Source organism: Prosopis cineraria, unplaced genomic scaffold (assembly GCF_029017545.1).
Source record: "Prosopis cineraria cultivar Desert tree isolate PC_DT_omini unplaced genomic scaffold, ASM2901754v1 PC3, whole genome shotgun sequence".
NCBI lineage: Eukaryota > Viridiplantae > Streptophyta > Magnoliopsida > Fabales > Fabaceae > Prosopis > Prosopis cineraria.
Window position 1 is genome coordinate 40,910,136 of NW_026555334.1, and position 14,877 is coordinate 40,925,012.

Here is a 14,877-nt window from a genome sequence, read left to right on the forward strand (position 1 = left end):
AACATAAACGTTGACTTTTTTGTCAGGTCAGTGACAAAAAAATTTTAAAAAAATTAATTAATTTAACATGATTGAAAAATAAAAAAATTTATTTTTTATTAAAATTTAAAACATAAGTTATAAATTTATCAAAATAAAATTATAAAATTAAAAAATTGAATTATAAATTTTTAAAATTTAATATTTAAAACTTAATTTAAATTAATTCTCTTTTTTCTTTATATATGCACAAACACACATGTTACATGTTGAATGCTCCTGTACTTCATTAATCGAACCATATTTTTATTTTACATTTTTTTTTTAATTGGGATGTTCCAAACTGGCCCGAGAATTATGACTACGAGGATGAAGAGGACACCTCAGCACATCACTAATGATATTAACGGCGAAGGCAGTGACTCGTGAAAAGCGTTTCAGGTTCTCCGATGACATCCATTCCTGTGATTCTGTTCCTCTGTGTTCTCGCTTCTCTCTTTCTGAGGAGCCTCGAAGAGTGACATCAACACCCACACACGAAATATAATATACCAAGTCTCACTAGAATGAGAGCCGATTAATTTATGTCAGTCCACTTTCCGAGATCTTGTTCTGTGTCGCCATCCTTGTTCTCTAGTCCAAAAGTTCAACCCTTTATGTAATCTAGTATTGCAATTTCATTGGATGCTCTTCTTCTGATCGTCGGGAACAGCAGGTGATCGAGTTGAATTGATTAGGTTTTATCCAATGGGAGATAAGCACGAAGAGAATCGGACTGAGAGCAGCGATTTCACTTCAGAGGATGAAGGCACCGAGGACTATCGACGGGGAGGTTACCACGCTGTGCGAATCGGCGATACCTTCAAGAATGGTCGCTATGTTGTTCAGAGCAAGCTCGGCTGGGGGCATTTCTCCACCGTCTGGCTCGCCTGGGACATCCAACTTTCTGTACAATTCTTTTTCTTCTCAATATACAGTTTTTGTCTCATGGCCACGAATCTCTTTCATTTCATTTCATTTTTTATTTCTCGTTTCGTAGCTGGGAAAATTACTACTTTTTCTTGCAAGAAATTTTTTCTTGAAATTTCTTGATCACCGGTACTTTTGCCCCAAATCCCTGTTTGACTTTGCAGGCTGCCGCTTTTTTGTGATAGAATATACCATAACTGTTTTATCGGATAAGGCGTGATAACTATGGGAGAGAAGCTATAAGTTATAATTTATGCTCTCTGAGGCTTGTTGAACTAATATGTCTGGAATATCGAACGCAAGGGGCTAATGAACTAAACTGGCTGTATTTCTTATAGGCATCGCTAATGGTTTACCTTTTTTTTTTTTTTTTAATAACATCATTCATGAGCGTTCTTTCGTTTGGAGATTTGCAGAGATACGTGGCTCTGAAAGTTCAAAAGAGCGCTCAGCATTACACGGAGGCTGCCATGGACGAGATAACCATTTTACAACAGATTGCAGATGGAGACCCAGAAGATAAGAAGTGTGTGGTGAAGCTTTTGGATCATTTCAAGCATTCAGGTCCCAATGGACAACATGTTTGTATGGTATTTGAATACCTTGGGGATAATCTTTTAACTCTTATCAAGTATACTGATTACCGAGGATTGCCAATGAACATGGTTAGAGAGATATGCTTTCATATTTTGGTTGGATTGGATTACTTACATAAGCAGCTTTCTATAATACATACTGACTTGAAGCCTGAGAACATCCTCTTGTTATCAATGATAGATCCATCCAAGGATCCTAGAAAGTCTGGTGCTCCCTTAATTCTACCAAATGCTAAAGATAAAACAGCACTTGAATCGGTGATTGGGAAAGAAATGAAAGCATTAAATGGGGATTTAATACAGAATCATAAGAAAAAGATTAAAAGAAAAGCTAAGAAGGCGGCTCAGGGATGTGTAGAGAAGGAAGCTTCTGAGGAAGTTGAGGGGGATCCTGAAACATCTGGTGCTGTAGAATCATCTGCCAATGCAATATTAAATGCAGGTTCCGCAGGAGAACAACCTTCTAGTCCTGCAGGCACCAAGAGGTTATCAGATGATGACGGGACCAAGGTAACCTGGTCAAAAAACCAGGGTAACAAAAGAGGAAGCCGTTCATTGAGGCAGAAGTTACTGAAATCGGTTGACCTTAACTGCAAATTAGTTGACTTTGGCAATGCTTGTTGGACATATAAGCAGTTTACAAATGATATTCAGACAAGACAATATAGGTGCCCAGAGGTGATCCTTGGATCAAAGTATTCTACGTCAGCAGATCTTTGGTCCTTTGCTTGCATTTGTTTTGAGCTTGCAACTGGTGATGTACTATTTGATCCTCATAGTGGTGACAATTTTGATAGAGATGAGGTACGTATCTACCCTTTCCATATATGCATGTGTGCATGCGTTGTATTTGTTCATCTTGACTTTGCAGTGGCAAACGAGTGTTTTCTTTTCGTTTTTGAAAATGCCTCCTTTTGTTGGTATATGAAGATATGCTGCAGCATCAGTAATTGTGGACTATTGATAATAGCTTACTTGCAAAAGCTTTTAATTGCAGATATGCTACACTTAGGCAAAGATAATAGTAAGATGGTGTGTGATGGTATTTAAAGATTTACATTTAAAAATTCCTAAAGATGTGTGACACGACAATAGATTGGGGTTAGAAATTCCTGGGTTTGAGTTTGTCATTGGATTGGTGCGGGGGAAAAAAAAACAATATTGGGGCTTGAAATTTTCTGAGGCAATGAAGATGTGGCTTGCTAGTATGGCAATTTTGGGCCTTATTATTTGTAAGGCTAAGCATAATAATTGGGGACGCTGAAAAAAGTTGTTTAAATTGTTTTCATTTTACTTATGTATGTATGTATGTATTATGTCAGGCTTTAATTATCCTTCTGGCTGCTATTTTATTTTATATTTTTACTTACCTTTGAGCTTTATGCAACGCCCTTAGTAATTGTACTACGGTTAGCTTAGCTTTGGATTGACCTGTGAATGAAAGATCTGATTCTCTCTTGGCTTTCTAGCCTAACCCCCACATTGAATCAATCTTGGAAGGTTCTACTGCTGTTGATATGGTCCAGATGTTGGCTGATCCCCCCTCCCCCCCTCCCCGGGGGGGCGGGCAGAGAAAGAATCTAATAAGCAGAGAAAAGAGTTGCATTAATAGAGGTTTATGAAATTTTCTAGGGGGAGAAAAGGAAATAAACTTGATTACTTTTATGTGGAACAATGAAGTATGAAATGCAAATAAAAATGTGATGGAGACTGTTTCAGAGCTTCTTAGCAGTTCCAGAACTGGATGTCTTTTTTAAGTTGATGTTACCTTTCACAGATGTTTTTTTTTGTTTTTTTGTTTTAAGTGAATTTTATAGCTAGGACAGTGAGATTTATCTTTTGACAGAGCATATTTCGAACTGTGTTAAACTGATTTACTAGCATGTGTTTTCAGCCAGCCAATGAGTTTAGGAACTTCACCAGAGTTAAAAATGTTTTAAAACTCAACCTGATTCAAATTAGCTTGAAAATTGAATTTGTAAATTTAGAAATGTATTCTCTCTGAAAAATTGTGAAAGGTTGATAAAATAATATTGCCGGTCTTTTTTTCTTTTTCTTTCTTTCTTTCTTTTCTTTTCTTTTCTTTTTTTCTTTCTTTTTTTTTTTGCGGAGTTGGGACTGATGCTGAATTAGACGTCACTATTTCTGAGAGGAGTGATCGAACATAATTAACACATGATTGGAGTACTTCAAAACTTTTAGTGTTTGGATGATCCAGCAGGAAGAATTGAAAGGTTTAACAAATTAAGAAACAGCTTTGGAAACTGTTGTATTCTTTTATGGAGTTTTCTCTTATATGATTGCAAAAGCAGACTTTATTGGAACATTTATGATGCTATATTTTATATTTGGTCTAGATTTGTTTTTACTGACAATATGATATGATATATTTGTCCCGCTGTTGACTTGGAGACCCTTTGGTATTCTGTGTTTTTCTTGCCATCTTGAATCTTTCCCTTGTAGTTGATATAGCAAGAATCATTGCCACTTGTCATTACTGCTTAGTCTGCCGGACATTTTTATTTTTTTTTTAATGGCATATTGAACCTTTTGCATATTTATTGCTCCATGCCGACTTGCTGCTGACAAAGAAATGGTCTGGTTTTGGTTCTTGTGCTGAGGAGCATTTTGTTGGATATACTTTATAAGGACGTCATTTTAGCTCGTATTCTAGGTTGACTGCACAATCTGCATGTTACTTGAGTTGTTAACCTCAGTACTGACGCTTTGGAATTGTTAGTATTGGATTTGTAGCCAATTGTAGGCTTTGGTATCTGATGTAAGTTTGCTCTTTTTTTAATATCTCAGGATCACTTAGCACTAATGATGGAACTTCTGGGCATGATGCCTCGGAAGGTAAAAATAAATACTGTTTTCTTTCATTTCTAAACACTTGTGTGCATTACAATCATGACTTACTTCAATGTGGGCCGTGAGTCTCAGATTGCACTAGGGGGCCGTTACTCCCGAGATTTTTTCAATAGATATGGTGATCTGAGGCACATCCGTCGATTGCGATTTTGGCCCTTGAGCAAAGTTCTCTTGGAGAAATATGATTTCAATGAGCAAGATGCCAATGGCATGGCTGACTTTTTGGTTCCTATTCTCGACTTTGTTCCTGAGAAACGACCAACAGCTGGTCAGTGCCTTCTGCATCCATGGATGAATGCTGGTCCTTGCCTCTTGGAGCCGTCAGTGCCATCTTCTAATCACAATTCAGCTGCGGATGGTGCTGCTATTTCTGACCAAAAGAAGAAGGACAAGGACGAGAGAGAGGCCATGGAGGCGGGGATGGGAATATTGCCATCAATTCAGACTCTAAACCGCACACAGATTTATTGGCGAAAGCCTGTCAAAGCAGTCAGAAGTAGTTGATCTAGCCAAAATCCTCCTGGTTGTGCATCTTGGGAACTTATTTATTCTTATAACAAATCAACGTAACTCAATGGTCTAAACAAGTTGGTTATTCTTTTAGTATTCTCACGGTGTAAGAATGTGTTATCTTGTGCCTTTCTTCTGCAACTTATGGTAACTCAAAGATGGCCGTTTGTTACCACGGACTTGTTTGTCAACGGTATTCATTCTCTTTTTCCCTTTGCTCTGAACGCTGTCCTTAATATCAAGACATTAGAGCCGGTAATTCGGGTGGGTCGGGCTCAATTCGGGTCAAGGCTTATTTGGATCGGATTTAAAGAATCATACTCTTTCTAAAAAGCTCATATAGCCAAGCCCGGTCCTAACGCTTTCGGGCTTCGGGCTTATTCGGACCGGCCCGAATACCCGAGACTTTTTTTAAAATATTTTTTTATTTTTAATCAATTTAAATTTTTAAATAATTTTATTAAGCATAACATATTATTTTAACTTGAAAGGAATAAAAAAATAATAACTTATCAACTTTATAGTTAAGTATTTAAGTAGCTTTGTTACTGTTTTGTTGTATTATGTGCAATTTATTCATGAATATTTTCTTTACTTGTAAATTAATGTCTTATTTATTTAAATATTGCCCTTATCATAGTTATATAAAAATATTTATATATTTTAATTGAATCATATTATTTTAATTATGATCAAGTTAATCTCAATTCAACTACGGTTAAACCATTAATTTAAAATTATTGTCCTGATTAGTTTAAAGTTTTTAATAACTATTGGATAAACTATATTTTTTATTTTTAAAAATATAAAAAAAATAATCGTCATTATATTATATAAAATAAAATTATTTAATTATGAGCAAAATACTATTTTTTTGAATTTTTTTCTTTAAATATTTTACATTGTTTAAGTCCTATATACAAAAAGTATTTACTTTAATTCATTCTTAATTTTTAACTAAGTCTGGCGTGAATAATAATCAAATAATTATTTAAAAAATTATTTTATTTATTATGTTGTTTAGTAGTAAAGTCAAAAATTCGTACATATCCAAATTTTATTTTTAAAATTATTTTTAATTTAAAATTAATTATTTTATTTTATAAAAAATATAAAATATAATTTTTTGGACAAGAAAATGGTTTATATGACTCACTTTTTTTCAAAAAAAATTGAGTCTTAAAATATAAAAATTAATATTAAAATATATTTTAATTATTATTATGAGATATTTTATTTGATTAAAAATAATAAAAAATGGGAAAATATAAATATTTTCATTTTTTTAAAATAACTATAGTAATACACTCAAATATACGGTATTTTAAAATAAAATGATATAAAACTTGAAAAATAATTAATATTTATTATATTATATATTTTTTAAAAAAATTATTTTTTTTCTATTCGGGTATTCGGGCCAAGCCCAAACCCGATCGGGCTTGGTCCAAATTTTCTCAGGCCTATTCGAGCAGCCCAAATAGGCTCGAACAATAAAAAAATATTATTTTTTTGGGTTCGGGCCTAAATTTTTCGGGCGGGTTAGGGCTGGCTCGTCAGGCTTAGCTCAAATTACCGGCTCTGCAAGACATTCTATAGATCTTTCAAGCAATCATTGGTTGAAACATTTTCTGATATTTTCATGATAGCTCCTTAAAATCAGGGGCGGGCAATTTCATTAATGCAGGCAGGGTCATACAGAAAACATAAAATCATTTATTCTGGACATTTAACTTACTGGTAAACATTCAGGTCCAAAAAAAAATGGTAAATGTTTGTAAAGCGGTTTCTCTGTCTATAATATCTCTGCAACGGTTTGGTGCAGATTTGGGTATACTAGCGGACGTTGGGTGTCATGGCGGGATTTTCTTTGCCCTGTTAGAAGTTATTTTGGGAACTGGAATGTGGCAAGTGAATCTCTCCTTGGCAAAATAATGGCAATATATTTTTTTTTGAAGAAAAATGGCAAGCCGAAGCTTGAAGCAGTTTAAACAGTGCTAGGCATATCAAAAACTAGCAAATGCAAACAAAACGCAGGGCACATATGTATGACACAAATATCCTTTCCTTCAATGTGAGCATTTCTGGCAATTAGATCCGCACATCTCAAAATGTCTTTGGGCATATGTTGAATCGTGATCCCCCAATCGCTATAGAAAAGAACTCTAATCTCCCCAATCAGATCATGTAGTGGATGAGAATGGCTGCTATCTCGAAAGATAATGTTAACAACCTCTAAAGAGTTAGAACACACCTATATATGTTTAAACCCCTATTGATGACAAATATGTAGTCCTGTTTTGATTGCTAACATCTCTGTATGGACAATAATAGTTGTTCCAATAGCTTTCTGAAAACCAAGAACCTAATTCCCTTGCTCATCATGCAAGATTCCTCCACACGCTGCTTCACCAAGTTGATTAACTGAGGCATCCACATTTAATTGATATGTGCTCGAAGGAGTTGGATACCATCCATCAGTTTTGATGGGTGATTTGTAGAAGATTCCATGTTGATACTTCAAATCAGCAAAGTCCTCTAAAATATGAAACATGCTCTTATGTATCACATCTTGGTTATTGGTGGTCGTCTCCTCAAATAATCTGTTGCATCTTGTTCGCCATAAGTTCTAGCAAACGTGACAAAAATTGTGATCCATGGCTACCTTTGGAATCTTTTCTTCCCTAGGTCATTTTGAGTATTCCTCTTGAGCCAAACCTGCAAGTCATCAGAAAAGAGAGCAGATAGATTGTTAGGGCTAACAAAAGTTTTTCACACAGTGTTTGCCATCTCACAGTCTCTCAAAATGTGTATAACACTCTTCACAACCACAATCGAAGGCGCATAAAGAGTCAATAGTAAGGCCTCTTTTAGCTTTGAGTGAGTTCGTAAGTATTCTCTCATGGGAAACTTGTTAAAGAAAAAATTTTATTTTCTCCAGGAGAGGCCATTTCCACAACTTCTTCAACAAATTCTCAGTGGTTCTACTATTCTGATGATTAATAAAGTTATAAGCAGACCTTGACACTAAAGTTTCCATCATTTTTTTGTCTCCATTTGAATATATCCTCATTATCCTCATGATTAATAAAGGGGGAAGAATATTTCTCCAGGAGGCCACATTCCATTGGCCATTAGGAAGCACATGATGTCTAACCAAATCAGATTGATTGATTCTAAAATTGATTCTATCAGCATAGAAGGATAGAGGGTATTTTGACGTTGTCCACCTTTCCTCCCAAAATTTAATATTAAGTCCACTAGCCAATCTTTTTCCAACTCCTTGTATAAAATCTTCCCAAACAGTAGTGATAGCTCTCTAGGTTAAAGAGGAGTTTCTTCTTTTTTTGATGATTGGATAGTTTGCATCACTACAGCCATATTTTGTTCTTCAGCATTTGACCCAAAGAGTCTTCTTATCGTTGAAGATTCCCTAACATAATTTCATAATAAAAGTTAGATTCTACTTATGAAGATCTTTGATACCCAAACCGCCCTATTCTTTAGTTCTTTTGATTGTTTCCCAAGAAATAAGATGCATTTTCTGCTTTGATTCCTCTTAGCTCCATAAAAAATTCCTACTAATCTTCTTAATATCATGTAGGATACCCTTAGGTAGGAGCATGGTTTGCATAAGTTAGCACTGTAAAAAGGACAAGTTTAATCAGCATTGTTCTTCCAGTTGAAGAAAGTGTTTCTTCAAAGACGAGAGCTTTTTACTAACCTTTGTAATTAATAGGAGAAAGGTCAGATTGGTTACCTAAGTATGTATGAGAGGGACACCAAGATACTTCCCCAGATCATTAGTAAGCCCAATACCAAGTAAGTGACTAAGCTCTATGGCTTGGCTAGGTGGAACATTCTTAGAGTGGAACGTTTTAGACCTTAAAAGATTGATCTGATGGCTGGAGGCTCAATAGAAAATCTCTATAGCTTCTCGGACTATCCTCATTCGGTTCTTTGAAGCTTCTACAAAGAGAAAAAGATCATCCGTAAAGAATAAATATGAGATTGAAGGATTGTATGAGGTGAATTTGAAGGGCTTCCAACTACCATTTCTACAAAGTGCTTTAGTGAGTTGACCTAACCTCTCCATATATAGAACAACTAAATACGGGCTTAGAGGATCACCTTGTCTAACTCCCCTAAATGGGGCGAAGGGTTGAGAACTTTCCCTATTCCAAAGTATCTTCATAGAAGTTGAATTAATACAGGTCATTATTAACCTAATGAAATGAGGATCAATTTTAAGACTAATGAGAGCAGCTTTAATGAATCCCCAATCTAGTCTGTCGTAAGCTTTTTCCATGTCCACCTTAAGAGCAACATATCTTTTTCCCAATTTCTTATTTCGCATAGAATGGAGTATTTCCTGAGCTATGATGATGTTGTCATAGCCTTGTCGGCCTGTTAGGAAGCTACACTATTCAGGTCTGATCAACTCATTCAAGATGGGATGCAATCTATTTGCAATAAGCTTAAGAATGATTTTGAAACTTACATTGCAGAGAGAGATTGGTCACAATTCTTTTAGGGTAGAGTAGATGGATGTTCTACCTTAAGAATAAGTACTATATTCATTTGATTCAAATCTTTAACCTTTTCTGGTTCAATAAAGACTTTTTTGACCTTTTGTGCACCTTTTCTCCAACTTGATTCCAGTGAGAGTGGACAAAATGTGCTTGGAGCCCATTAAGTCTAAGGGCTTTGAAAGCTCCCATTGAGAAGGCCACATTCTTAATTTCAATATCATTCACCATTCTCTTAATATTATTTAGATCATCAGTAAAAATATCTGAAAATCTTGTTGGCCAATCAAAAATAGGGGCAACCGTGATGTCTTTGATATAGAGGTCTCGAAAGAAAGTGCTAGCCAAAGTCATCAATCTATCTTTATCATCAATTCAATTTCCATTCTCATCTTGAAGAGTTTCAATCTCCTTTTTTTTTTTTTAACATTGCAGGACAAATGAAGCATGAAAAAAAATTGTATTTCTATCTCCATTTGAGCCAATTGCATCTAGCTTTTTGATGCCACAACAATTCCTCTTGAGCATTTAATTTATATTGATCCCAAAGCTATTTCTTCAGTCTAAAAAGCCCATTACGTTGGTCCATTCTATGAGCCTTGTCAATGCCTTCTGGACTTCTTCCTGGGCATAGCAATAAAATGATTAGATTTCCAAACAGTAGCATCGTTTTGGAAATTTCTGAGCCCTTTGATCCAATTCTCATGCCATGAATAAGTGACAATATCAGAGAAATTATCTTCCAAACTCCAAGCTGCTTGATAAATGAAAGGTCTGCTAAGGTGAGAAGAGTTCAGCTCTGAGTCATTCGAGACAATGAGGATCCTATGATCAAATTTAAACTTTAAGGCGTGAACATTCTTGGAGGTAGGGTAATGACCAGTTGATATTACTAAAGGCCTAGTCAGTCTTCTCTTTAACCCCAGATTTCTCCCAAGTAAAGCAGTTTCCAAATATAGGTAGTTCAATAAGGCCCGTCTTTTGAATGCATTCCCCAAATTCTTCCATAGTTATAGATAAATGTTCACTCCCTTCCGTTTTATCATGCCGGGTGGGGGAGTGAAAAAATAATGGCAATATTAAAAACCAATATATGACAAAAAACGATGAAGCTATAGGTCAGCTCAGCCATGTGAAAAGAAGAGTACTTAATGCAGACGAAAATATAAACACCCCATGTGGATATTGAACGACGTTTGTTATCATCTTTGCCATCCACTTACTTCATTTTAGATAAACGCTTCAAATTTGGATAAGGCTCCACCGCATGCTATTCCCCTGCCAAAATTTCAGTTCATTCGCATTAAATTTAATGATAGATGCAAAATCACAACCAAAACAAAAACCGACGTGATCGGTACAGCCATCATAATGGCGCTATTAATGGAGTTTTATCCCTTTCTTGTGGTGTGTAGTCAGATAAAAAGATGATATGCTGCAGAATACCATTCATAGTGATTATTGATAAACAAGCTTGTTTTGTTCACCTTGAGGAAAATCTAGCTTTTGATTCTTATATATTTAGTGTGTTTATTAGTTTTTATATTTTTTCGAAGTACTTTAAGTTTCATCTAATGTTAATCCTTATAATTTTAAATATCACCATAAGAACTTAACAATAACAAACGTAGACATAATTTTACCTATTTAGTAACAGAATTAACTGAGTTATGTACACATTAGTATATTTAACTCTATTAATGATGATTATACAGACAAATATCAAAATATGCTAAAAATATAATGATCTAAAGTTATATTTTCATAATACTTTGATCTCCCTCTCGTCTCTTGCCTATATTTATGGCCCGGTAAATATGCATCTTCCTGATGTAATTTACCCATTGTTTTAATAGAGAAAATGACTGTTCTGACCTAGTTAGTTTATCGTTGAACTTGCCAGAGAATACTCGCGGAAGAAATATTTTTATCTGAACAGCGAAATCGACGGTCTTTAATGAATACCCACTGGGATTCTGGGAAAATGGAAATACGCGCGCGCACGTGCTATATATATATATATATATATATATTAATTTAATTCAAACAGAGGCAATGTTGCTAATTTTAAGTTCGAGGTTGTTAGCCAGGAGCAGATTCCCCGCAAGCTAATTTTACGATGGATGAGGTCCCAGCCGGGCCCTTTTGCTCGGATACACGACAATGATCTTCCTGCAGGTCAACTAGGTGTCGACCAGCATTTCTCAATTTTCTCTTCTCCAATATATAAATCCCCAAGACATTAGCATATCTCAGGATTATTTTTTACCTTTTATGTTCGATGTGTACGTCACTTCCCAGATCATTGGTTGCCACAAAACCCCAAGAATCCCATAAACTGGTTGTCGCGGATCATTTGAACGCTCTTTTCAATGCCAACCACACCTGAAACCAATAATAATAATAATAATAAAGTACGTGAACTCAGCTCAACATAAACAGCTAGATTAATTCAGTAAGAGGTTGGTTTGAATTAAATTACCCATGGTGAGAGCACTGGCAAAAATAACACCAGAGAGGATGAATACAATGATTGATGCTCGCCCAAGAATTTTGATCAATTTTCTTACCAAGAATTGACCCCAGAACCCCGCCAGAACAGACACTGTTGTGAGGTATAACGCTGCAAACGAAGCAGTTCCTATGATTACATGACTCTATAGCAATCTTCTTTACTTGGACAAAAAATTGAGGAGTGATGAATGAACAGTACCATAAGGAATGTGAAGCCTCTTAAGGAAGTAGAATTCAATCACCAACAAGGATGATGAAAACATCATCACGAATGTTGCCGTAGCACTAGCAACCTGTAATCGGAAATTACAATTTAACATAAGAATGAAAGTTAGGAAAAAGCTGGTTTGAAATATCAAGTATGAACTATGAAGTGTACCTGAGGGATGGCACCGATCTCGAGGAGAAGAGGGCCCAGGATGAAGCCGCCTCCAGAACCTAACAGGCCTCCTACAGTACCTCCTAAGATGCCACAAAAGCCACAAAATGCAAGATTGACAACACTCCATTCTATTGAAGCTTCACATATCAATTCTGGGTTCCCCGTGCTCTTTCTCTTTTTATGCTCCTTGTACAGCTTCACCGCTTCGTACCCGTACAACATTAGTGCCACGGGAAACTGCACAAGAAAAAGAAAGAATCCAATACAAGAATCATTTTTAAGTCCTAAAGTCGGGACCCACTTCTGCATGTTAATCATCAAACCTGTAAGCAGAAAAGAACCCAATACAATGGACCGCAAGTCTTTACGTCATTCTGCAGACACGCACCAAATATGTTTAGAATAAAATATCGAAAACTCAAACAGTTAGCTGGCAACGAGAATTAGAGAGGGAGAGATATTGCCTTGATGACTTGTAGTAGTAGGAAAGAAATCCACACGACCATTAGCATCAGCACCCCACTCCACCTAAGGTTAAAACAAAGATTTTGCTGTACGTACGGTTGAAAAGAACGTAAAACAATAGCCAAATATTCCAAACCGGACGCATATTGCATTTGGCTTCGATGGTGCTCATCAAGCCAAACGCAATATTCCTCTCACCCGAAATGAAATGAATTGTGAGAGTCTACTTAAAAGGAAAAAATTTACATACTAAGGCTGACTTCTCTTCTTTAGGAATCAACGGTTCATATTTTGTATCGACCAGAACGGCATGTTTCAGGAAACGCAGCAACTGTCACTTACTCACTCCAAATATTCTTCTTTCCACTGTTAATAAAAATGATTAATTATCCAATACACTTTCGACTAGTTGCCATCCAAAATGAACCCCAATACAGAAACTACAATATCATAAATAAAAACGTTTACGCTTGTCTTACGTTCATCGTGGGAAGCAGACACAGTCGCTCGTTGTCTGGCCATCATTTCGTTCTGTAGTCACAGGCAGACACAAATTACAAAGAAAAGGCTAATGAGTCGCTGTCTGTAACAAAACGCATCTGTTAATATGGACTACAAGAATATTCGTTGTTCGAAATAATGAAAATTTGACCTTCAGTATAGTCTCCTCCCTCCACATCTCGATTCCCTTGAAGAAGGACCTGGAGGAGGTGCCTGTTCCGAGAAAAACAATTTATTCAGCTTAAGAACTAATGGTTTGCAAGCTAATAATTTTGTTGAGTGAGTGAGGGACGTCGACCTATGAAGAGGACAATGATGAGGACGGTGATGAGCCAATAGGGGAAGACAACGCTGAGGGCAACGCCGACGGTGATTCCAAGCATGAGCATGGGCTGAAACAGAAGGGCAAGATCATAGTCCAATATTGGCACTTCCTTCGTCGGATGGGACACCCTCAAATTGTACCATACTGATGATGCCGATGCCCCCATTATCATACCTGCAAAACTCAACCATAATCCAAATCACTACACAAAGTTAGTTTTTCTGTATTTTTATTTTTATTTTCACCGGCGAAGAATTACTGGTTACATTTGGAAAGAGCAGCAGCAGACTTCGTATCGTATCCGAGAAGAAGAGTGAGGAGCGGGACGAAAATACCTCCGCCGCCTACCCCGCCCACTGTTCCGCAAGCCGATCCCAGAAACCCGATCACGGAAGCTATCGCAAGTCTCCATGAAAACTTGAGATCCTGGATGGAACCAAGAACAGAGCATTAGTAATTTCTCCATGCACACGACAATACAATACACAAGTTAAATCAGTAGGTGAGTGAGACGTGAGAGAGAAGGAGAGGAGAGATACAGGCCAAACTTGATGGGCTTGGACTGCATAAGCAAAAGAACCGGGAGTGGACAGAGACGTTTGGGAAGGGGAGGAGCCATTAAAGAAGGGGACGAATAGCAGAGAGAGGAGAGCAAGGAAGAAACAAGAAAGAAGGTAAATGAGGAAGGCTTTGGTGGACATGGCGGCTCTCCAATTGCATTTGAGGAGAAAAACAACAAAAGGTAACAGCGTGAACGTGGTGCCGGGCGCCGGTCATACTTACGCACACAGCAAAATGCAGAGCCGGGAATGAGGAGTAAATGGCAGCTGAATATGGACGGAATGATGAAAAGACACTTCCCGGAATGCTTTAGATCGTCAATTTATGCGTGATATTAACATTTATTTTCTTTAAAAATAAAAAAGGGGAGCCATCCAAGGATATAGCGATGAATCAGCGACCAAAATCCCCACATGAAACCGAATATTCACCAATGGAAGATTTAACGCTGAAGGCATGCCAGTATTCTCGACTACACTCGTTAACTCTCTCAATCAATCAGTCAGGGCTTTTCGATTCCCCCACACCCCCCCCCCCCCGGGGGCCGGGGGGTTGAAATATCGTTAGTTTTAATTCTCTTTAATCATCTAATTTGGCAATTTCATTTATTAACAAAAATTTACGAATTTTAATCTCCTTGAGAATGTAGTGTATACTTCCGATTTTTCTATCTCT

At 36.6% G+C, this 14,877-nt stretch overlaps 2 protein-coding genes across 2 annotated transcripts; one reads left to right on the forward strand and one right to left on the reverse strand.

Moving 5' to 3' along the window:
- Positions 1–385: 385 nt before the first annotated feature.
- LOC129307080 (uncharacterized) lies at positions 386–5,116 on the forward strand. Its single transcript, XM_054947945.1, is given in 5 exon segments — positions 386–927; positions 1,365–2,348; positions 4,353–4,400; positions 4,488–4,833; positions 4,836–5,116. Coding segments are annotated over 5 exon segments (1,659 nt in total). The 5' UTR covers positions 386–726; the 3' UTR covers positions 4,916–5,116.
- A 6,640-nt stretch (positions 5,117–11,756) lies between these two features.
- Positions 11,757–14,342, reverse strand: LOC129305612 (sulfite exporter TauE/SafE family protein 4-like). The gene is made up of 12 exons (XM_054945597.1): positions 14,181–14,342; positions 13,908–14,067; positions 13,615–13,815; positions 13,468–13,529; positions 13,317–13,346; positions 13,066–13,146; positions 12,815–12,901; positions 12,674–12,724; positions 12,348–12,587; positions 12,168–12,261; positions 11,937–12,077; positions 11,757–11,839 (listed from the first exon to the last, which is right to left on the reverse strand). The coding sequence occupies exons 1-12, from the start codon at positions 14,340–14,342 to the stop codon at positions 11,757–11,759; spliced, it is 1,392 nt and encodes a 463-aa protein (XP_054801572.1).
- Positions 14,343–14,877: the final 535 nt, after the last annotated feature.